This window comes from Rhamphochromis sp. 'chilingali' (assembly GCF_963969265.1).
Source record: "Rhamphochromis sp. 'chilingali' genome assembly, chromosome: 2".
Classification (NCBI taxonomy): Eukaryota; Metazoa; Chordata; class Actinopteri; order Cichliformes; family Cichlidae; genus Rhamphochromis; species Rhamphochromis sp. 'chilingali'.
The window spans coordinates 66442687-66466289 of record NC_137930.1 but is presented as its reverse complement, the minus strand read 5'-3'; the positions used below and the strand labels follow the sequence as shown (position 1 = coordinate 66466289).

The 23603-nt window shown below is 41.1% G+C and overlaps 1 protein-coding gene across 36 annotated transcripts in view; it reads right to left on the bottom strand.

The window, feature by feature from the left end:
* mical3a (microtubule associated monooxygenase, calponin and LIM domain containing 3a) overlaps positions 1-23603 on the bottom strand; it is a 78670-nt gene that overhangs the window by 30414 nt on the left and 24653 nt on the right. For 24 of the 36 annotated variants that reach the window (XM_080869692.1, XM_080869703.1, XM_080869707.1 and 21 more), the window contains 18 exons: positions 14769-15176; positions 14144-14351; positions 13933-14049; positions 13713-13814; positions 13027-13182; positions 10889-10989; positions 9444-9701; positions 8727-8842; positions 8252-8378; positions 8028-8121; positions 7889-7918; positions 7201-7348; positions 5285-5481; positions 4998-5116; positions 4813-4869; positions 4470-4646; positions 3549-3644; positions 3156-3239 (listed from right to left, as the gene is read on the bottom strand). In XM_080869692.1, the coding sequence (XP_080725818.1) occupies positions 3156-3239; positions 3549-3644; positions 4470-4646; positions 4813-4869; positions 4998-5116; positions 5285-5481; positions 7201-7348; positions 7889-7918; positions 8028-8121; positions 8252-8378; positions 8727-8842; positions 9444-9701; positions 10889-10989; positions 13027-13182; positions 13713-13814; positions 13933-14049; positions 14144-14351; positions 14769-15047 (2466 nt within the window). In that variant the 5' untranslated portion in view covers positions 15048-15176. The remainder of the gene's footprint in view (positions 1-3155; positions 3240-3548; positions 3645-4469; positions 4647-4812; positions 4870-4997; positions 5117-5284; positions 5482-7200; positions 7349-7888; positions 7919-8027; positions 8122-8251; positions 8379-8726; positions 8843-9443; positions 9702-10888; positions 10990-13026; positions 13183-13712; positions 13815-13932; positions 14050-14143; positions 14352-14768; positions 15177-23603) is intronic. The other 12 variants (XM_080869687.1, XM_080869688.1, XM_080869693.1 and 9 more) reach the window with 5 other exon arrangements.

The following is a 23603-nucleotide window of genomic DNA, read 5'->3' as shown; positions in this document are numbered from 1 at the left end:
AAAGACAGTTGAAATATGCTCCAATGGTTTTATAATTAACCTCAAAATAAAGTTTAGCATGGAAAAATTCTCCAATATTGACAATTAAAACGTCAAACCGCGTAGCATATAAGAGCGACTTTCTGAGACATTTCCATTCCAAACACTCTCCGTAGAGAAGTACTTGGGATTATCAAGATTATTTACAGTCTTTCCAATCGACTTTCAACTAATTTACTCAGCAGCTGGGGACTTACTGTGTACTGAGAGGGAATTTTAAAACAGCAGTGAATTAATTCTCTTTAAACAGGAGAATTTGAGGCCTTAAATCAGTGCTTGTGATGTGAATGTGTAATCTAGTGAAGAGACAAGAAAAGGCAACTTCAGCAGGTGTCAGCAAGGGGAAACTGATTCTGGCAGTTAATGGTGCTCTGTCGACCTGAGTTAGGCCAGCCAACTATACTCAGCGGCCACTTTGTTAATGAGAATCAGCTACACATATGGCGACAACCCAAAGCATTTATGCATGTAGACGTGGTCCAGACTACCTGCTGAAGTTCAAAATGAGGATCTGAATGCAGAAGAAAAGGGTTTTGAAAGTGGCATGGGTGTTGGTGCCAGACAGGCTGGTCTGAGTATTTCAGAAACTGCTGATCTACTGGGATTTTCCCTCACAACCATCTCTAAGGTTTACAGAGAACGGGATGGAAAAAGAGGAACCATCCAGTAATCAGCGGGACGGGTGAAAATGCTTTGTCAGAGGAGAACGTCCAGACTGCTTGGTAGGGCAGGGCCATATCGGTATAATGTTAGGCAATGACAAGACTATGAAATATCGCGATAGAATATGGGTAAAACACGCATGCGCAGTGCCTTTGTTTTCATACGCACATGGCGGAAAAAGCTTGGCGGCGACGCAGAATGAGAAGAGCGAAAGTGGATCGTTGAATGAAACGGATGAACTAGAACTGGTTTGTAAAAATGCTGCAACTTCAGTGGTGTGGAACTGGTTTAGCTTTCGTCCGTCAGATATACACCTAATCACATTTTTTGGTAGCGCATGCTAGCGGGCCGTCGTTATTACCGTGTTTTTCGGAAAATACGGCACACTTAAAATCAATCCTTTGATTTTCTGAAAAATGGACCGTGCAGCTTATAATCCGGTGTGCGTTATGTATGAATTCTGGTTGCGTTTACTGACCTCGAATGGATTTTATGTACACGGCGCACGAAAATCTGTCAAAAATGTTGTAGCACGACTTTGCTAAGCTACGAAGCCGCTACTCTTGATGGATTGTCGGAGCATTACAGCTGTCGTAGTCAGGAGCCTCGCGGAGTGATACGTACTGTGCTTCAACATAATGTTACCGTATTGTGTGTGTATAACCTCTTTTTAGGTTTTGTGGATATTATACATGGTTATGCTGAGGATATGTCGGCCAGTTTCCACTGGAAACGCCTTTTGGTTAAACTGTCAGCGAGGAATTTGCATCCACACTGTTAAATAGTTATATAGCTTTAATGCACATAAAAAACAGCTGCTTGTTTAAGTGAAAATACATTATTAGTGCAAAAAAACCCATCAAAGTTGTGGAGTTGTAAAGTACTTTGTCTCGCGTCAATTATATCGTCAGTTAGATCGTTATCGCAAATTTTCAAATACATATCGTGATAAATATTTTTGCCCTGCCCTACTGCTGGGAGCAGAAACTCAAATACCCAGTGATTACACACAAGGTATGAAGAATGAACCACACACTGAACCTTGGAGCAAATGGGCCAGCACATCAGGTGCTGCTCCTGTCAGCTAGGAACAGGACATTTTGCACTGACTCGCCAAGCTTGGACAATAGAAGAGCAGAAAAATGTTGCCTGGTCTGATGAGTTGTGACATTCAGGTGGTAGGGTCATAATTTGACTTCAACATAATGAAGGTACAGCCTTCTATTAACGGTTCAGGCTGGTGATGGTATATAGACATGGGGGATATTTTTTGGGTCCTTTAGTACCGACTGAACATTGTTTAAAAATGTACCTGAGTATGGTTGCTGACCACGGACACCCTTTATGCCCACAGTGCCCCATATTATCATGCTGGCTCCTTCCAGCATGAACGGAGATCTCAAACTGGCTTCTTGGATATGACAATGAGTTCATAGTCCTTGCATGGCCTCCAGTCACCAGATCTCAATAGATGGGCACCATCGGGATGTGGTGGGACGGGTGTGTCACATCATAGGTGCGAAATCTGCAGCAACTGTGTGACGCTATCGTGTCAACATTGACCAAAATCTCTAAAGAATGTTCCAGCACTGTGTTGAACCTGCCATGAAGAATGAAGGCTAGAGAGAGTCCAGCCAATCACTGACGAGGTGTAAAAAGAAGAACAGTACTAAAAAGGAACAAGCGGAAAGACTGACGTCGTGGGTGTTTTTAACGGTTATATTTTATATGCTATTATTTATAAACATTGGTTTTCATTAATGTTAACTTGCGTATTTATAGAGACACGTTATATTTTTGAAGCACACTTTTTTTAATTGAAAGTAAACTTCACTATTTATTTTAGTACATAAACCGTCTTCTTTATTCATAGTTAGAGTGCAGAGCTGCCTCCATATCCAGCTGCATTTCTCCATCTGTGACACCAAGAATACTAAAAACTTGTCTGTAAAATATTTTTTCTTTACAAATAATTTGCTTTTTATAACAAAAGTCATTCACTCCTTTTCTTTTTTGCAGTTGCACTTGTGCAGGTTAAAGTCTTAGTCACACAGGACGACCGTGTTTCTGTGGCCTTTGTATGCAGTTGTCTCGATGCATGCTCAATCATCCAGGTAAGTAAATCCCAAAAGGTTGATCCTGTTCATCTGGATGTCCAGATGAACAGGATCAACCTTTTGGCCTTTGTATGCAGTTGTGCAGAAATAAACTACCAAACAAAACACAAATATAAATATAGATGTTTTTTAAGAACGTGAAATAACTGGGAAGGTTTTGTTGTGATTAAACAAAAACTTTTTTTGAAACGAAAACAATTTTATTGTAAAACAGTCATGTGATGCTTGGTGAGGCTACAGTCTCTTCCACTTGCTTCTAGACCAAAACACCAATGTATTTAAGAAGGGGAGGCTACATAACTAAATAACTAACCATAGCTAGCTAGCTAACCATACCTGTTCCCCTCTGCTGGGCAACGTCTGACACTTGATCATCTCTTTGTACCGAATGCTCAGCTTCTCCTGCTGCTGTGTGCGTCTCTGAACCAAGACAGGAGAAGCAAGGATGACTGTGACTCTGCTTCTAATTCCATCTCTCTTGGACACAAACAAACACGCACGCACACGAAACCGTGCAGCTATCTGACTGGAAAGTTAAACAGTCAAACAGTTTTGCACACAAGCTACTGTGTTAGTTTCTCCAAATCTCACACAACAGATCTCAAGTCTGCCCACTACAAAGTGGGCTCAGGGTCCGACAGCTCAACACAAAGTGGCTTTCCCCACTATGAAACACCACGGGGATATATGGTTAGTCTAGCTGTTAGTCTCTACAGGGCTAATGTTTACCTTTCTCCATGCTGGGACAGGTGCCAGACGCACTGGCTCTTTCACAGGGGGTGGGGAAGGGGGCAAAAGACGGTCCAGATTGGGCAGCGAGTCCCCCTTTGTAGTCAGTTAAAGATGAGTGACAGCGAGCATGGCCAATTAAAGGGCCAGAATAACCATGCAAGGCATCGTGAAATGGTCCATAATGAGGGTGGAAACCAAGGAGAGAGCAACAGAAAGAAGGAAGTGAATCATGTATGAGTGGAGACGCAGCAGTAGGAAAATATGTCTTCAGAAAAGATAAGGAAATGACAAGACAGCATAAGTGCATCATGTGGGGTGAACTCTATATTTATAGAGACAATGCACAGTAAATGTCATGCAGAATGTAAATAAAAGAACGTTTTTAACCTAAAAAAAAAAAAAAAAGCATCACTCTTATAAGACTTTTAGGACCTTATCTGCAATCTTCATAGATTTCAGCGGCACACAAACCAGAAGAAGTTTTCCCAAAACAATTACAAAACGTCTCTCTTCTCTCCGCCAGCACTATTGTCTACTGTTTCAAAAGCTCACTTCTCCCTCCCACTGCTCTGTTGGTCATCAGTGGCAAGAAATCCAGACCACTGCGAACCAGTTCACCCAAGCCCTCCGAGCCCAGTCAGCACTGTGAGTCCACCCACATGTCCCAGGAACAATACAGAGCCTGACCAACATAAGCATGCGGGGCTCATTAAAACAGTGACCTACAGGTCATGACATGAAGCATGATATTCACATGTTCATCACAATGCTGATTTAAGAAAACAAACACAGTCAGTGTGCAAATATAACCGCAGCTCCTAGAACATCCAGTAGGCCTCTGCATCTTTTCCCTGTGGCTTCATCCTGATTTCCACCAGCTGTAAAACCACAAAATGAGACGACCAGTTTCTTCCATACCTGTCGTTTGAGTCCTGTAGGCTGAGTGGGAGCATTCTCCTCAAACTTAGCAAGCAGCTGGGTGGCCATGACCTTCACTTTGTTGTTGTTCCCCACAGCAGCAGAATCCATTTTTCTCTCCGACAGGATCGCAGGAACAGATGGCCTGTCGTCACGATTGGTCCTCGATACCTCGTCCTGTGAGAAAGTAGTCGGGGGAGAAAAAACACAACAAAACAGCTAAACTTTTTTGGCAATCACTGCCAGTCTAGTGGGATTAATTAGTTGGTTCTGGTTGGCTAGACTGCTCAAGCACTAATCACAAGATCAACATCTGAGACGCTCTGCTGTCAGAAATACTCACATCTTCAGACTGGCTGGTTTTCCTTCTCTTCCCGTCTAAATCCTTCTCTTTTTTGTCCTGTTGAAGAAAAGTCATGTGCTATTTTCCCCCTCAGCAAAAAAAAAAGTTAAATAAATAAATGATGAAATGCTGATTTTGTTGCTTTAGGAAGAAGTGAGATATACTGGCATGTTTCAGACACTGACCTTGGGGTTTCGTTTTCTGGAGATTGCTATGCTCTGACCCAGCTTGCTAAGGAAAGATATGGGAGACTTTGTGCTCGATATCAACGCAGCCTTCTCTTCTGGACTCAGATTTTGGTTATCTGAACAGATATCCGTGAAATAAGAACATTAACAGAAAATAGCAATTTAAAGTTCTTTCAAGATTATACTTTTTTTTGAGTAAATGACCCTTCTGATCAGAGATCGTCACGATGTCTCTCAAAAGAAAATTACAGAATAAAAACTCCCACTGTAGCACCATCTCTCACCTCCAGGTGGCACTGTGTCCTTAAACATCTCATAGAACTGACTGAGGTACATGACCATAGAGAGTTTGTCTGGCTCCACCACAGAGGACATCTCCTTGCCCGTCATGCATGGTGAGATGCCAAATTCCCTTTCTGCCACGTCAAAAGCTAACTGGTTGTTCTTCTCCTGGTCTCGTTCATCCAGGGAATCAAAGTCACTGAGAACAGAGAAGAGAGACCACAGACAGTGAGAGGCAAGTAGTGATGCCAAGCATCTCAAATGCAAACTAAGGGAATGGGGCTGATAGGTGCTTGAACTACAAACGTATATTACATATCAAAAATATAAGAACTTGATCCTTGTGGTCATATAAATTACACTTGAAAAGGTCCAATTAAACCACGACTAGCGTGTGCTCTTAGAGTTTCATTCAAAAAAAAAAAAAAAAAGATATTGCAATAATTTATTTTTTAAACCCAAAAACAGGTCACATTTTCGCTGTTCTAAATCAACTGTTGAGTAAAAGTATCTGGTTTTAATGCCACTAAACTGTCCGTTGTTTTCTTGAGCTAGCTGAAAACTGTTAGTGGCAAACAACAATGCAAGAACAGTAAGAGTAAACCAAATCAAAACAATAAGGCTGTGGGCTGTAAAACAAAAATCAATGAGCTTCGCAACATTCGTAAATTGTTCACAGACTTTATAGCAGCTTTAAGAAAAAATGAAATAAAAACTAATAAAAAAATAAAAATGCTGAATGCAGATCTGCTAATACACACACACACGAATAAAAGAATCTATCATTCTGGGGGAAAACATCTGATGCTCGGTAAAATAGTGGAGGTCTTTTATTTCCGTCTTCCTAAAGAGGATAAAAAGCTGACCTAAGTGTAAGATCAACAGGAGAAATCTTTACTAGAAAATGGGAAAAACTGACTGCTTTTTATCAGAGAAGTGAGGATGCTGAGGTGCAGGACTTAACCTTATGCACAATCTAGATTGATAACACGTTTAAGTAGAGTTGTATGGACTGATGTGCCCCCAGTGTGCATGTTTGTTTGGTTTAAGAGTATAAATCTATCAAGTATCCCACAGTTAGTGATGAATCAGCAACATTTAAGAGAAAAACTGTCCCGCAGCTTTAGTTGTACTGGAAATAAACCACAAACACTAATGATGAAGCACTCGTGTAAAGCAGGTGGACAGTATTACCGTAAATGTCCTCATTACCGCAGCTGAAGATACCATTAACATGGCACATCAATACATCTCAGCTGCAAACAGCATCCATTTAAATGCATTACAACATCACAACAAGCGCTGAGTGGGACCTCCATTATTTATCTTAACCATCATTTACACAAACACACATGACGGCAGTTTTCCAAAGGTTCCTTCACTCATCCTTCTGGCTCATCAGTAGCAGCAAAGAACAACTGCTACCCTACTTTGTAAAGGTCGGGCAGGAGAAACGCTCTAATAGCTTATAATGTTAATTGCCGTGTAGTCTCCAGAGGATAGCAAACCACATTAGGCATTGTGGATGGAGATTGCGTTATTTATATTGTATGCGAGGGTGAGCAGAGCGTTCATGTATGCTTGTGTGTGGGAGAAGAGAGGGGGAAATGAGGACATCTCAGCCCTAGGAGACCCATGGGGGTATTTTAACTAGTGGCTGTCACCTCATTTACAATGATATACAAGGTCCCAACCAGGCAGTAAACATCATTTGCAGCATCCAGCAAACACATAAACACAAAGCAGACCAGTCATTCTGAAACGAAGCAGTTTCAGTCCTTTCTTTTAAACCACAATGGGATATACTTGGCAAGGTTTGTACAAGTTCACAAACTGGGGGAGGAAAACAAACAAAAAACCTTTCCATCTATGAAATGTCAATCTCCGCGTTCTAGATGCATTTTCTTTAGATACTCACATAAGATCAGGCCTGTATCTGTGAATTAGGGCACAAAGGGCCAGGCCGCTCTTCCAAGACATGGTGAGGTCTGTCACATTAACATTCCTGTAGCCCTCTGTTTGCCTCTGGCACCAGTTGAGCAGCTTACTGGACCGAGCTATGGATTCTGATGTGTGGGAAAGAAGACAAAATTAAATGCTTGGTGTGAAATCTGCAGGTGGAACAGCATCTGAAGTAAGCAGGGAAGGAAACACAAACTGTTTCTGGGCAGCGTTACATGTCTCTTGCTGAGCAATCTCATAGCCTTGGGTCAGGCAAGGCTGAGCAGCAATGGGGCCCCATCATTCATGCTAGAATCAGTGTTTAAATAAGCCCATGGAGAAATATTACAAACCATGAAATGTAAAGATTTTACTGATGTAAGAAGAAAAGGATGCAAATGGGAGGTTAGGAAAGGATGCAGAACTCACATGAAAACTTTAAACAGCTACAAGAGGCTTTAAATGCTCGATATAGCCATGGAGCTTGAGTGAGTGGATCAATAACCGAGTTAGTATACGCAAAGGAAATATCATGGAGTCTCTCCAAAAGGTTTCATCACTCCAGTATCCACGCCATTCATAAATATACAGAAAGACTCATCAAATTTGTTAAAACTTTTAAAGGTCCCTGAAAAGCAACGCCATGCATTCGGGCTTTGTGTTACCTTGCAACTGCTTGTCAAGCAGGCAGTTGTCTAGAGTGAAAATAGTTCAGTATTACATTTCAGCAACAGTGACGGCAGCAACTCCTACACTGATTAACCAGCCTATGCCATATCATCTACAAGCAGAAAAGACACAAACCATTCCTGGCCAACTTGGGGGTTGATGAGTTGATCACGTTCTCGATTTCGATGCGAACTTCCCTGCACTCCCCCGTGTCAAACAGGTGCCGCACCTGCAACGTCAAGATGATCATTTCTCGCATGAAAAAGCGTATTTGCATAATAGCATCAAACACAACCTGGTTTAAGCTAATAATGAAATCTTAAAAAGAGGCACTGTGGCTTGTTAGTGCTCATACTCACTTGGCTAGGTTTGAGGAAGTTGAGGCTAATGTTGGGGTAACGAGTCGTAGGATCCACACTGTACTGACTGAAGTTCTTACTGACATTTTCTGGTGTGGTCTGAGGCAGAAGGCGGTATATGCTCTCCCTAAAAAACAAAAGCATCCCCATTGGGCGACCTTAACTGAGTGAAATGTAACAAAAAAGCAGCAGTGTAATATGATAATTCAGTAGCAAATCGCGATCACATTGCTCTCAGCGTCACAACAGAACATTACGGGCACATTCCAGTCAGTCCTTACTACAAACTCTTATCCTATTAGTACTAACAGAGGTGGGACTGATGCTTGAAATCTCACATTTCCTAGTAAAGCACTTTGAGATAAAAGGGTGTCCCTGAAGAGAAAGCACATCGAAGAGTGTGGCTGCAGATATGTATGAGCACAAGAACAGAACAGGTCTTGGCGTGCATGCATTAATGTTTCCACGCTCTCACCTCTCAGCCAGCACCTCAAGAGGGGTTTTTCCTTGGGCCCAGCTCTTCACCATCCAGCCCGAGTCCATGGCTGCCAGGAAACCTCGGGCTATGCCAGTCCCCATGGGCCAGAAGGGCTGGAGACAAAGTAAGCACATTCAATACCCAAATATGGTCAAATATGCAAACTATAATAAATATCAGAGATAGAAACGAGCTTTAAATCAACACCTTAATCTTAAGAATTTTAAAACAGTCTCTTGAAAATCTTTAAAGGGGACAAATGCTTTTGATATGTTGCATTACTGCTTATATGAAGTGTGTCCAAAGTTTCAAACAATGAGATCAGCACAATCCGAGTAAGGAAAACGCTCAGATTCAGACAGTACAAAGCTTCGTTTCCAAACAATTATTTCTACTCTTGTGCTTTCCTAAGCAGATTTCTTTATGTCGTAGCCACAATGATGATTGAGTTTCACTGAAATGATCATGTGGCTTCTGCAAACATACCCTGGTAAAAGTACCAGGGTATGTTTGCAGAAGCCACACGAGGGGCAGCCAATCGGAACAAAATACACTTTGGGAGTTTTTTTTCAGAGAAGGAAAAACTAAAACAACTACAGACTTACATGAAGGGCCAGTACGACATTTTTACACAGTCAATTTTTCAGTTATTCTAGTGAAGTCCCAACGCAAGAAAAGAAAGAGTCGATCACAAGTCATCGTCATTCCTCTCACCTCTAACAGGCTGTCGCCAACAAGCGCCACTAGCAGCTTGTGCCCATTGCGTTGGCGCACCATGGCGGCATTTTCTGAAGCATACATGCAGGTGAAGTCAAACATTGCTACATCAGGCTGGCCGTAATGGTTGATGGCAAAGTCCAGTGTGGGCAGCTGGTGGTTGGTTGAAAAATCTGCAGCTTCACGTGCATAAGACAGCAAGGCAGCCTGGTCTACGTTGGCTCTGGAGAGCAAAAGCTCGGTGTCTGCATAGTCCTGCAGGAGAAGCAGGTGAGATAAGAAGCGGCCTTAACATGAAAATTTCATAAGAAATAAATAAAAGGAAACGATTTCCCCAATTGTAAGTTAAGATTTAAGATTTTTGAGCTTTAAGAGCTTCATATGCCCGGCCATCTGCTGCAACCCAACCAGTCACAGCAGATGGCCCCGCCCCTCCCTGAGCCTGGTTCTGCCGGAGGTTTCTTCCTGTTAAAAGGGAGTTTTTCCTTCCCACTGTCGCCAACGTCCTTGCTCATAGGGGGTCATATGATTGTTGGGTTTTTCTCTGTATGTATTATAGTAGGGTGTAAGATTGAATTGAATATGATACAATATGAATTATACAACCCCTTTACCACATAGAGCCCAGAGGATTTGCACTGGTATGAAGTCTCTCTAACATGTAGCATCAAATCACTGCACGCTTTGATAGTGACATGTTTTCACAGAGGGCGGTAAGAGATACATTTCTTCCATCTTCAAGCTCTCTGGTCTTCCAGTGGTGGTGCGTGACGGGAAGGGTGGGGCAGTGGAAGATATTAACAGGGGCTGTTTTCTGATTTGTAGTTCTGCCATGAGCTGTGCTGACTAGCCTCTGTCTTCCTCTATCTCTTCAAAATTAAAAAATAAAAATGGCTACACTGAGCTGTTTAATTGCTATAAAAGGAGCTCATCATACTGCACTGTAGTCGTGCTTACATAATCCAAATGCACTCTGTCTTTGGACCTCAGTGTATGCCCAAACGTCATTAACTCCCCATAAAAACAAAGAGCTGCACATCCATGCACAAATCAAAAACAACAACAGCTAAAAAGATCTCTGCTTAAAACTTAATGCAGACATTTATGCATCTATATCCTTTATTAATATCACTACACAAAGACAGACATGCCAAAAGGTCTTTCCGGTTTCCTGTGCAAAGTGGCCATGGAAAGGAAACTCCCGTATTTAGCGAGGACACAAATAAGTAGCAAGTGCTTAAGTTGGCAGTTTGCTCCAGAATACCGTTGGCTTGATTAGACCATTAGGGAAAAAACTGGAGGAATTTACAGAGAGAATAAAAGACTGAAAAACAATGAAAGAGTGTGAAGAAAAAAAGGCAGAAAAGAGAGAGAAGGACTAATTTTGTTGGTTTGAACAAGCATACAGAGACGAGCAAGCGCTGTAGGCTTTAATCACTCACATGTAGAATGACTCCTTTCTCCAGCAGGCTCTGTTTTTTGGCAGTCATCACAAAGTAATGCGTGTCATCCTTGTAATAGACGATATTTTCCAGGTCAATGCCTAAAATGACCAACAGAAAGATGTAGTGTTACATAACAAACACAATCATTTTCCTTTTTAACAGAGCTGACAATCCTGACGTCATTTGAGCACAAGAGCAGCAATTATGCCTTTCAAAGCACATAACCAGAGCCTCGGGGACATTGTCATGTCAGCGGCAAACTGTGGCCGGCTTGGCGTCAAACCTAAGTATTTTAATTGAGTGCGCTGACCAATTTTTAACTATGATCAGAGCACAGATTATTTGTCCAATTACTTTTATTTTTGGCATCAACTGCTTCCTTTTGCTTCTCCAGATCTTGCAGTTACCAGTAACAACAACAACAACAACAAAAGCACATGTTTTATGTTTTATGTAGTACCCGAAATTCTTAAACTGCATCATACAGTGGGGCAAAAAAGTATTTAGTCAGCCACCGATTGTGCAAGTTCCCCCACCTAAAATGATGACAGAGGTCAGTAATTTGCACCAGAGGTACACTTCAACTGTGAGAGACAGAATGTGAAAAAAAAATCCATGAATCCACATGGTAGGATTTGTAAAGAATTTATTGGTAAATCAGGGTGGAAAATAAGTATTTGGTCAATAACAAAAATACAACTCAATACTTTGTAACATAACCTTTGTTGGCAATAACAGAGGTCAAACGTTTACTATAGGTCTTTACCAGGTTTGCACACACAGTAGCTGGTATTTTGGCCCATTCCTCCATGCAGATCTTCTCGAGAGCAGTGATGTTTTGGGGCTGTCGCCGAGCAACACGGACTTTCAACTCCCGCCACAGATTTTCTATGGGGTTGAGGTCTGGAGACTGGCTAGGCCACTCCAGGACTTTCAAATGCTTCTTACGGAGCCACTCCTTTGTTGCCCGGGCGGTGTGTTTTGGATCATTGTCATGTTGGAAGACCCAGCCTCATTTCATCTTCAAAGTTCTCACTGATGGAAGGAGGTTTTGGCTCAAAATCTCACGATACATGGCCCCATTCATTCTGTCCTTAACACGGATCAGTCGTCCTGTCCCCTTGGCAGAAAAACAGCCCCATAGCATGATGTTTCCACCCCCATGCTTCACAGTAGGTATGGTGTTCTTGGGATGCAACTCAGTATTCTTCTTCCTCCAAACACGACGAGTTGAGTTTATACCAAAAAGTTCTACTTTGGTTTCATCTGACCACATGACATTCTCCCAATCCTCTGCTGTATCATCCATGTGCTCTCTGGCAAACTTCAGACGGGCCTGGACATGCACTGGCTTCAGCAGCGGAACACGTCTGGCACTGCGGGATTTGATTCCCTGCCGTTGTAGTGTGTTACTGATGGTGACCTTTGTTACTTTGGTCCCAGCTCTCTGCAGGTCATTCACCAGGTCCCCCCGTGTGGTTCTGGGATCTTTGCTCACCGTTCTCATCATCATTTAACCCCACGGGATGAGATCTTGCGTGGAGCCCCAGATCGAGGGAGATTATCAGTGGTCTTGTATGTCTTCCATTTTCTGATGATTGCTCCCACAGTTGATTTTTTCACACCAAGCTGCTTGCCTATTGTAGATTCACTCTTCCCAGTCTGGTGCAGGTCTACAATACTTTTCCTGGTGTCCTTCGAAAGCTCTTTGGTCTTGGCCATGGCGGAGTTTGGAGTCTGACTGTTTGAGGCTGTGGACAGGTGTCTTTTATACAGATGAGTTCAAACAGGTGCCATTCATACAGGTAACGAGTGGGGGACAGAAAAGCGTCTTACAGAAGACGTTACAGGTCTGTGAGAGCCAGAGATTTTCCTTGTTTGAGGTGACCAAATACTTATTTTCCACCCTAATTTACGAATAAATTCTTTACAAATCCTACCATGTGGATTCATGGATTTTTTTTTCACATTCTGTCTCTCACAGTTGAAGTGTACCTCTGGTGGAAATTACTGACCTCTGTCATCATTTTAAGTGGGGGAACTTGCACAATCGGTGGCTGACTAAATACTTTTTTGCCCCACTGTAACTGTTACACAGACAAAAAGTAATGGAGGAGAATGGAGCCATGACAGACCGGTTGCTTCTCTGAGGTCTTGAAAGAACTTCTGATTGAAGATGAAGGCCACGCCGCTGATCTCTTCAACTTTTGCCTCTGCCGTTGTGTTCCTGTTAATGAAGTTAGCAGTGATGGCGATGGCGAGCTTTCCCCGGAACTCCTTGCGCCGAAACCCTACAGAAAAGCACGGATGATTGAGGAAGGCCTCAAGGTTAGAAACCAGTAACTGTTCACTCAGTTAGTGAAGTAAAAGAACATAAATTAGAAATGTTAAAAATCACGCTACTTTTAAGCGCATACAATACATAGAATATCTAGAAGCATCTACAATTTCATGACATCGTCTGTCCTGCAGACCGCCTTCTCCAAAACAGTCGAATTAGAGGAGAAACACTCCTGTGCAAAGCTCCACTGAGGTCTCCATGTGTGCGTCCCAACACTCATAGGAAACAGACCTAGTTCAACAGTTCCTATTAACTGTGCTTGGAGAGCAAATACTGTCTGAAGTTGAACGCAGAAGCTAAGATGTACACAAATGCTCATTCGGCCGTGAGGAGCAGAGCGAGGTCAGGTACCCAACCACAGCTGCACACGAAGTGAGATCATAATCATTCTAACTGGCCTCCAACTCGACAAACAGCGCCGCTTCATTTAGTCAAATGCATTACTGATGCATTATTCCCAGTCTGCGCATGCAAACTCGCCTGGTAACGTGTTTCTCCTTCCATCTGCTCCAATGATGACATCAAACTCCAGCTCGCTGACGGGGTGTGTCCTAGGGTGGATCTCAGCTCTCCAGCCAATTCCTAAGAAAACAGAATGTGTAATCGGACAGAAATGCATTAACAGAGTCGACACTCATAGGCTCTGACAGATAGTTTCATGCACTTTTGGACACATTTGGCAGCTGCTCCATTTACTAACTTTCACTTTCCTGATCTTCAGGAGGCTCAATAAGGCTTTTAAACTCTACGTTCACGTGGATCTCGATGCCCAGCAGGAGTGCCATTTTGAGAAGCATGAGCTGAAGCTGCCGAATACCTAGAACACACACAGAGAAAGAATATGTAAAATAACTTTGATATATTTTGTATTAGTACCAGTAGAAGAGCTCAAGAGAATCATGTCTACTCACTGATATGATCGATAGCACCAGCACAGAACTTCCCATAGAACTTTTTGGCCCCGAGACCCCTGAGATCCTGGATGGTGAAGGGCCAGAGGTGCAGCACATTGTTTCTAGAAAAGGCATCTCTCTTCTCCAGAATCACAACTTTGGCCCCCAGGAAAGCGAGCTCGATGGCTGTACGCAAGCCACATGGCCCCGCACCAATGATCAGACACTAAACAGAAAATGACACAGAAGTTTCAGACAGGTTTTAAGGAAGCAAGTCGAATCTATTCTTAACTTGCTTTCTTGCTCGACTCATAATCCACCTATTCAAGCTTCAGTGTGTAAAACCCCACACTAGCATCTAACACTCAACTTAATAAAACGGTCTAGCCTATAGCTGTTTAATAGGCTTTACCATTATAAGATACATCTATCTTCTACTATAATTATGAGCAACTCCCTAACTACAAAGCCCAAAGTGAAGACATCTTCAGCCTAGTGGAAGAAAAATAAAGATATCAACATACTGAGGATCATATTGTTCAGTCTGTTAGATGTGAATGGGAACAGGAGCCCAAGCTAACCACAAAATCCAGCTTTAAAACAAAACAACAACAACAACGATTTTCAAATTATGCTGCCTTACCTTTGTGTTGGCACAGGCACGGCCCTTCTTGTACTCCTTGTGGCTGGCCCTCTTGTCTAGCTTGGCCCAGAGGGCCTTGGCCTTCCAGTAGTTGAGTTTGGACTTGAGTTTGTGATAGAAGATCCTGTGATCACTGGGCTTTACTTCCAGGTGGTCACATAGCTCCTGGAAGGCCTTGAGAATGCCCTTACATGTGGTCGCCTGGACAAAGTTGTCAAACAGGACATGGGACTGATTCACCCCATCTCCTCCAGCCGCACCGGCACCTCCATCTCCCATGGTCCAGACTAACTCCCGGGCTGTGAGGTCCCCTCACCCCCAGAAAGGGGCTTCTGGGTCCAGCCTCAGCTCTGGAAAAACCCTCTCTCTGCTAGAGAGCTTTAACTCCCAGCCTCAGGAATCTTCATTCTGTAAAAGAGAAAGAGCGACAAATTAAAAAGTATTAAAAAAAATAAATAAAAAAAAAACATACATATTGTTACAAATGTAACAAAACTGGAAAAGAAAACATGAAAGATTATCGTTTTCTCACATGTGTGAAATGGAGAATTTTACAATGATGATTTGTTGTACAATATTTTACATCAAACACTTAATGTCAGGCCTCCAAAGCACTACATTCACAAATCCTACAGATGTGAATCTGCGATGAACAATTTCTGATCTGGCACAGTAAAAACAAACAACATTAATTAAAAACCACATCAGTTTATGTCATTCATGACCTGCAACTTCTTGAGTGTCACGTATGTCAATTCATCAAATGCCTCCATCCTGACCATTGTTTTAGAAGGAATATCTGATACGTACATAAGTTATGATTTTGGAGACCCAGGAGAGTAGCTCAAGTTAACATATTCATTATTTTATGTTAAGTCTCTAAAGTGTTTGGATGTCTCATCTAACAGCAGAGGAAGCTGTGGAAACAATTTTGGAGGGAGGAGACTGATATTTTATTTTATGCATACCGTCCATCTAATATTCTTTAAAAACAGTCCAAATCAGGCAAAAAACATTCCCATGATATTCCTCAGGTATAACACCAGGTACAAAATACAAAATTACCTTTTTTAAACTTTCTTAAGTTTCTGTGATCATTTTCTCAACAACAAGTATTTTCATCTGCCTTTTTGACCAAAGACGACACATTCATCCCATTTTTTTTTTTTTTTTTTTAAATTTTGCACAAATCTTCCACCTGGAATTTTATTTTGATGAATTTGATGACCGAATGCTTCTTAACAATCTATTTAACAACACAACTATATTTTATATATGACGACTTCTGGCTACTGTCATTCCTCTGCAGCATCATGACCTTAAACAACCCTTTGTATTTCTAAGCATGGAGCTGGACACAGGAAAGGTACCGACACAAAGCCAGACAGGAAACACACAGGGAGAAAGTGTATAGATGCGTCCTCGTGGCACAGACTCACTTCCAGGCACAGGAAATGGTGGGTTCACTGCTAAATACACTGTGAAATAACACAACAACCCTTCTCAGTCAAGAAAATCATCTAGCTCTAATAAGGGTCTCTGAATAGCTACATGGATATACTGTGCACAGCTTTATTAAGCTATTTTTAACCGTTTTAACCTCCAGGGGTTAGAGATCATTCATGTTCACTGATGTCTGTAGCTTTGCTGTGATGAATGGGGAAGGCCCCGTCCATAACAAAGTGGATTTGGCAGTAACGTCTTCATCAGCTCTGACCAACATGGCTGAAAGTATACAAGGTAGATTAGAAGGATGGAAGACTATTATAAAAAGCTCAAATAAAAAAATCAAGCACATTGACTTAAAAACCACCACACAGTTGATTCGGTTTGTTGGTGGTTCATTTGTTTTTAACCAAGCAGAAGCAGTGTTTTGCATTTGCTCCGAGCAGCGATGCAGAAACTTTTCTTGCCTCTTTAAAGTGAAAATAAGAAAGATTGAAGCGAATAATTACACTTCTGACGTGCTAGGAATAACTCTTGCTTACTTTCTTACAATGAGGACAGCTGACAGGACATAACATCTCATGTTTATAAGGTACATAAGCTCCAGGCAGGCTGTATGCTAAAGAAAGCATAAAGAATGGATGCGAGGGTGAACAAACTGGTGTGGCTGTGTGCACTCGGAACATAATCTGGCCAACAGCTGCTCTGGTGGTTCTTGCACTGCAACATTGTTTAGGCTGGAATACCTTTCAAAGTAATTATTCTGAGGTTAAACTCTGCTGTTTTGAGGATATTACTAACTTACTTACAAAAACATTATTTACAACGACCCGTTTAGATTTAAAAGCTCGAGCTTTGTTCTCCACTGTCCAGGATGCTGAGCTAGTTCGTGGAAACCAATGTAGCCCCAGTCCCAGTGGCAACACGTGATGAAAGGAAGGCAGGTACAGAGGTCAGCTGGCCTCCTTTTCACACACTGCCAACTCCTCACTGCAGTGAAAACAGCAGGCCTTAGTTTTGGCTCTGCCTCAGTCAGTCAGGAACACGACTATAAGGGAGCAGTGCTGACGCAAACAGAAAGAGCCCTTCACCAGAACAGCCAGCCACACCATTTCTTCTTTGCCTTAACTTGTAGTGTACTTTATTCAAAACACACACACACGCATCAAAGTGTAAAGGTTTGTGGTTGGAGATGTGCGCACATCTGTGCTCAGTCAGTCCCCAGAGCATACATTTAGTAACAAGAATGAAAATACTGGCACACATTAGTTCCTCTGTATGGAAGTAAAAACTCAAATATAAGATTTCATTGTTGAATCAAATCACACAGACTTATTGATATTGCCCTGATATATTGTTATTGGCAAATATGCATTTTTTCTGTTTTATTTTTTGTTCATAAAACATTTGGCATAATTTAGAAATTGCGTAATTATATGGTAAGCACAGTAAGTAGCTAAATACTACTGTAGAGTTAAAGAGGCACAAAAAATACAAGAAAACAACAAAAGGAGCACAAATATGCAGCAGACACTTTTCTACATCTTTAACACTTTTTTGGTATAATGTGACAGACGTCCTCTCCACAGCAGCAGCTAAGTCGGACACCAGTGGTCTACTATACCAACTGTTCTGCGTATTTTTGACAGTGCCTCGCTACGTCAGTACACAGTTACATTTAGATATGAGCTTGGACTTTACCATCTCACTTCCATGTTGTACCCTTCAGACATACCATACAAAAATTCTGTTGATCAGGAGCAGTTAAAATAAAGCTGCCTAAAAATTAGGGTGAAGGGAGCTAAAACAAATCTTTTCCCCTTTCAACATAACTCAACATACTGTTTACATATAGAAGATTAGGTGATATATCAATACTGGATTTTTTGGCTTCCTAAGAAGAATCTAGTACCCATCCAGAATCAGCCGGGTTGTAGTACTAAGCCCAAATATCAGGGGTAAACATTAATTATTAAGCCAAATTAGCTGCATTCAGAGCCTGACTATTGAGGAAGTTGTGAGAATGTTTAAGATCGGTACTCTATCAGGAGACCGCTGATTGTATCAGCGAATTAATCAGATCAGTAAAACAAAAACTCTGAACGCTGTGTCCTAAATTCTTGACCAGTCTTTTCTTTTGCTGTCAAACAATGACGGAGGAAACAAGACGTAGCGAGCAAAGAACAAAAGCAGTAGAAGAAATGAGCTGAGATTAAACTTTTTGAAATTATACTTCCAAAAAAGATGATCTTGGAAGGATGATGATGATAAACTGTATGGAGACACACAAATATGTGCATATTGTGTTGCTGTGTGTGCGCGCGTGTGTGTCTAAAACAGCACAGCTCAAACAGACATTCCTGTGACATGCTATACCATGACCCTGCTTAATGACAACAAAGCTGACCTATAGTTTGAATAACAGTACCCTCCTACAGAGAGAGCCATGTGCACACTCCACAGCAGCACTGTGTGTTTCCCAGTGGTCAGGAAGAAACCACACAGATGGGATGTATGGGATACAGTAATTAAGAAAAGTAAGGATATGGAATGGGCCTCATTTTATGCTTTTCCAAACTAAATATTTGAAGTGTGCAGCAAAAATAAAGGAAACTCATGAAATATGAGCTCTTTCTGCAATTATCCTGACATCTGGATGAGCTGCAGGATTTCACACGTTCACAGAATTCCCACAAGACTGACACACATGCAGCCCTGGCTGCATTACATCATCCACTAATCTAAAAATAGACACAGAGATTAGGCCAGTAGTCCTGTTTGTGGATGTTTGACAGCATGATTTCTTTATAAACACTGTCACTATAATGGCTCCAAAAACAAACAAACATTTCAAACCATCATTTTTCTTTGTTTTGGTTCATTTTGCTCTTCCTTTGGTTTCACTGTAGAAACAATCTGGGATTTTTCTGTTTCTTGTTTCATTTACATTCCACAGACTTGGAAAACCACAGACTTAAGAGCTTGATCCTTGATTATTTCCTTTATGAATATGTGCGAACAGATTACTAAGGAGAATCAGATGAGCTATGGCTGTTTGCTAAATGCAAACACAGTCAGGCGAATGAACCCAGAGGTTTTGAGACAGAATTTCTTACCAGTTATATCAGCATAAAATAACTGGGAAGAATGGAATTAGACCAACTTTACCAGTTCTAGAAAGTGTAATAAGAGCTGGATTTTACGGATTTATGCCTTTGCTCATTTCATCCAGTTTGCCTTGGGATGCATTCCATTTTAGCTTTGTTCCTGAAAGTTAATGATTACCTTAACATCCCATGACAGTTCTTGAAAATAGCTAGACCATAATAATAATAATAATTAGTCTGCAAGGCAACAACAGGTGTGGTCTGTTCACGGGCTGCCTGCGACTTGTAAATAGATCACACTGACGACAAAAGTGGAACGATTAACTCCGACGTCTAGGCAAGGCAAGGCAAGGCAAGTTTATTTGTATAGCACAATTCAACAACAAGGTGATTCAAAGTGCTTTACAGAGACATTAGAAACAAGAACAAATAAAAAGCATGATTTAAAATTGATTAAAACAAGCAAATAAACTAACTAACTAATTAACAAACAAACAAACAAACAACAGTATATAAAATCAAAACAGATAAAATCAGAACAGTAGATAAAATCAGTAGTTAAATGTAAGTTTTGAAATTTAAGCTTAAAGTGTGGATTTGGTGCTTTATTCAAATGCAGCTGAGAACAGGTGAGTCTTCAACCTGGATTTAAATAAACTGAGTGTTTCAGCTGATCTGAGGCTTTCTGGGAGTTTGTTCCAGATATAAGGAGCATAAAAGCTGAATGCAGCTTCTCCGTGTCTGGTTCTGACTCTGGGAACTGATAAAAGACCGGATCCAGATGACCTGAGGGATCTGGATGGTTCATACTGGGTCAGGAGGTCATTGATGTATTTTGGTCCTAAACCATTCAGAGCTTTATAGACCAGCATCAGAACTTTAAAGTCTATCCTCTGACGGACAGGCAGCCAGTGTAAGGACCTCAGAGCTGGACTGATGTGGTCCACTTTTTTGGTCTACAACAACAAGTCTACATCACTTGTTGGTCATTGTGTGCACGGTACCAAAACTGGAGACAAGAAAATAGTCACAGCCATCTGCATGAAACACAAAGGTGTGAACAATCCTTCCAAAAGAATCCTGTTTCCAAACTGACCCTAAAAGTGAATACGTTCTACGTTTTTACCCCTAGTGATAAATTTCATCCACATCCATCCATTACTTTCCAGTAATCCTGCCAGCGATCGGCCAATGCGGCAGAAATATAACAAAACAATTACAGCTGAAGTTAAGAGAGGCTGTAGTTAGAATAATGTAAACATGACATAAGACTGATACGAGGGTTGCAACGATAAAAATAGCTGTTTGTTTCTATGAGTAAGCAGGCAGATATGTGGGTAACCAGTGCTGACACTGGTCCTGAGATAACTCCCTGCCAGGTCTAAGCACAAGGGACTAACAATTTTCCTGGAAGAAATCCCAACAGTATGATGCCTACAACTACAGTTTCCTTATCAAAGTCATCTATGAACAGCTGTGTATGACAATAAAAGGACTTTCAAGATGCTTTCTTGTAGTAGATTTCTTGTTTTCATATGTAACACAGACTGAATGTTTGGCGGGAATGCTTATCATCAGTGCTTGCAAATCCAAATTTCCTAGTTTTGGCCATGTGGCTGTCACCAACACAGAGGCATAGGGAAATGGGAATTTGGACCTTAACCTAAACTCCATACGGCGGTATGAAAAAACATCATGAGAGATGTTAGAAAAAGGAATGTAAATATACCAATGTACAGAACATGTTTGTCTAAAACTAGCTTAAACAGAATTACCTGAGATGACAGTAATAATGACCCATCACTCCACACACTGTGACTCCATATTGAGAGGATAATGCACAAATTTAAGTCAGAGTGTATTAATGGCTGTGTTACTCACTTCTGATATTAGTTATTGAGCAGACATGCTCATTGTGAGTCTATGCAAACTACTTTACTCAGTTAAAGGTTGTAGTCATGCACAGGTGCATCCAGCAGGAATTAGGAGAGTTGTGTCTGTTCACATAGCGAACAAAGACTCAGACCACACAGAGAACACAAATAGTTATTGGATCAAATTCAAATTGTCTCTGGCCGAAGTCGTCTCCAAACCGTTTGGCTTTTCGATCACATCCCTAACCCTCTGAAACTGAAGCCGAGCAGTTCGTTTGAGCTGATGCAGACACTGCCGATTTCGTTTCACGAGCACTGCTAACAACAAACAATTCATTATCCGAGCTTCAAACAGCACAAAAGATGGATGTAGCCACCGTAATGTCACTTGTCGGTTGGTGAAGTCCCATTTCGAAGATTTGATATGAGCGTTTTCACTACTGCCATCACGGCATTTTGAAAGCAGATGTGACGAGTGAGGGGCTCGGCTTGTTAGCCACTGAGTTCATCCTGGATCATCATCCTTTCAGACATTTAGAAGGGCCCAAATTTACAGAATGAACTTAATGTTTTATATTATGACCTAGGGCTGCTCGATTATGGCAAAAATGGTAATCACGATTATTTTCACTGAAATTGAGATCTCGATTATTTGACGATATTTATTTAACCCTTTAAGACCTACCATAGAACCAAGTCCACCAGAGCTTATATTATTTTTTTACATGTTGTAGTGCCATTTGTGGGAGCATTTCAAGTTGCTATACATCAATACAACTGTTATAGCCCATATTTTAATAATATGTATGCATTAAGTCCATAGTAACTACATTAATTGCAAAAAAGTGCAATAAGCTACAAAAAAATTGAAAATCGTTTTTTTTTTTTTTTTTTACATATATTTCTACTTGGAGAAATTTAAGAGGTTTGTCCCTCAAAACTTTAAATACAAAAAAGTTGCAAAAAATAGTTTACAACAACAGGAAATTTATTTTGAGTGTCTTCATAGTTTTATTTTGGAGATACAGCAATTTTTATATACTGCAGGAAAAACAAAAAAACAATCCTATGATGCAAATTTGCAAAGAAAACAGCAGGTGCATCAAAATAAACTATTTCCAGCAGTGCAATTTGAGTTCTAAGCATCCCAGAAACTATTCAGAATAGTCAAACATGACTTATAAAAACACCAGTATAGGCTTTTAAGGCCTACAAGTAAAAAACTACATTTTCCGCGAATATGGCGTCACTTCTGGTTTTGGACGAACAGCTGATCGGCTCGGCAAAGCGTGTTTCTGGAATATTATGTTTTTGTTCCTGCAAGCGCTTTTTATGCAATTTTTTGCAAAGCTTTATGTGGAAGGAAACCGTGACTGAGGACAAGCTGATGGCATAAGATGTAAGTTTCATATGCAAAAAAAAATTATTGCGCTAGCTTACATGGTTCAGGTTCTACAGGGATTTAAAAATAGTTACACAAAACGGAGCGTGCTGCTCTGACTGGCTTTAAAGGGTTAACAATAACAATGTATTGAATAATGACTTTAAAAAATAATATAAAATAGTGTGCAAATACTGATAACAGTGCAAATGTTTGCAATATAAGAAATAAATGAAAAATGTAAACATCTAAGTTTAGTGAACTATGCAGTGTTGCTCTGTGGTGCAGCTACTACACCGTAGCAAAGTTTACACACTGTGTCTACTTGATCCACGTCTGACTCCGCGAACCCACAATGTTTCCACACCACTGAAGTTTTTTTGGGTTTTTTTACCTCTCTTTTCAACCAACGACAGTCACTCTCCTCTCCAAATAACTTCTGCTTAGCTTTCCGAGCTTCCCTTGGGTCCTCTTAATTGTTGTGACACGTGTTCGAAATGCAGAGAGGAGCGCTCGATTTGCTACACGGAGCAGCGCGAGAGTAAAGCTTGAGGGAGGTGCTAATAATCGGCTCAGTCATTTTTAATGATCGTGGAAAGCCCAGATCGTAATCGTGATTAAAATTCGATTAATTGAGCAGCCCTATTATGACCTCAAATTATGTTTTCCCAGTATACAACACTAATACCAGTAAGTGATACCCAATGGATTCCCTTAGGTTTTTTTTGTATCTGATGCCCTCATCTAATTTCCATTAACGTCAACAAGAGAAGCTCCAACTTCCTCCAACAAGCTGTGTAGTTTGCAGTATCGCTTACTAAGACTGAATAAATGACTATCCAGCTATTTGTTTATTGCTTATGTATTCAGTTGTGAATTTTTTAAAATATATTACATCTCAGCTTAGTTTCATCACAAGATATTACTGTTTGTTTGTTTCACTGTTGGACAGCAAACAGTCCTGGAGGCACACTTCTATCTGTACTGTCACAGCCAGATATCTGCAGCACCACGATGGAGTTCTTGG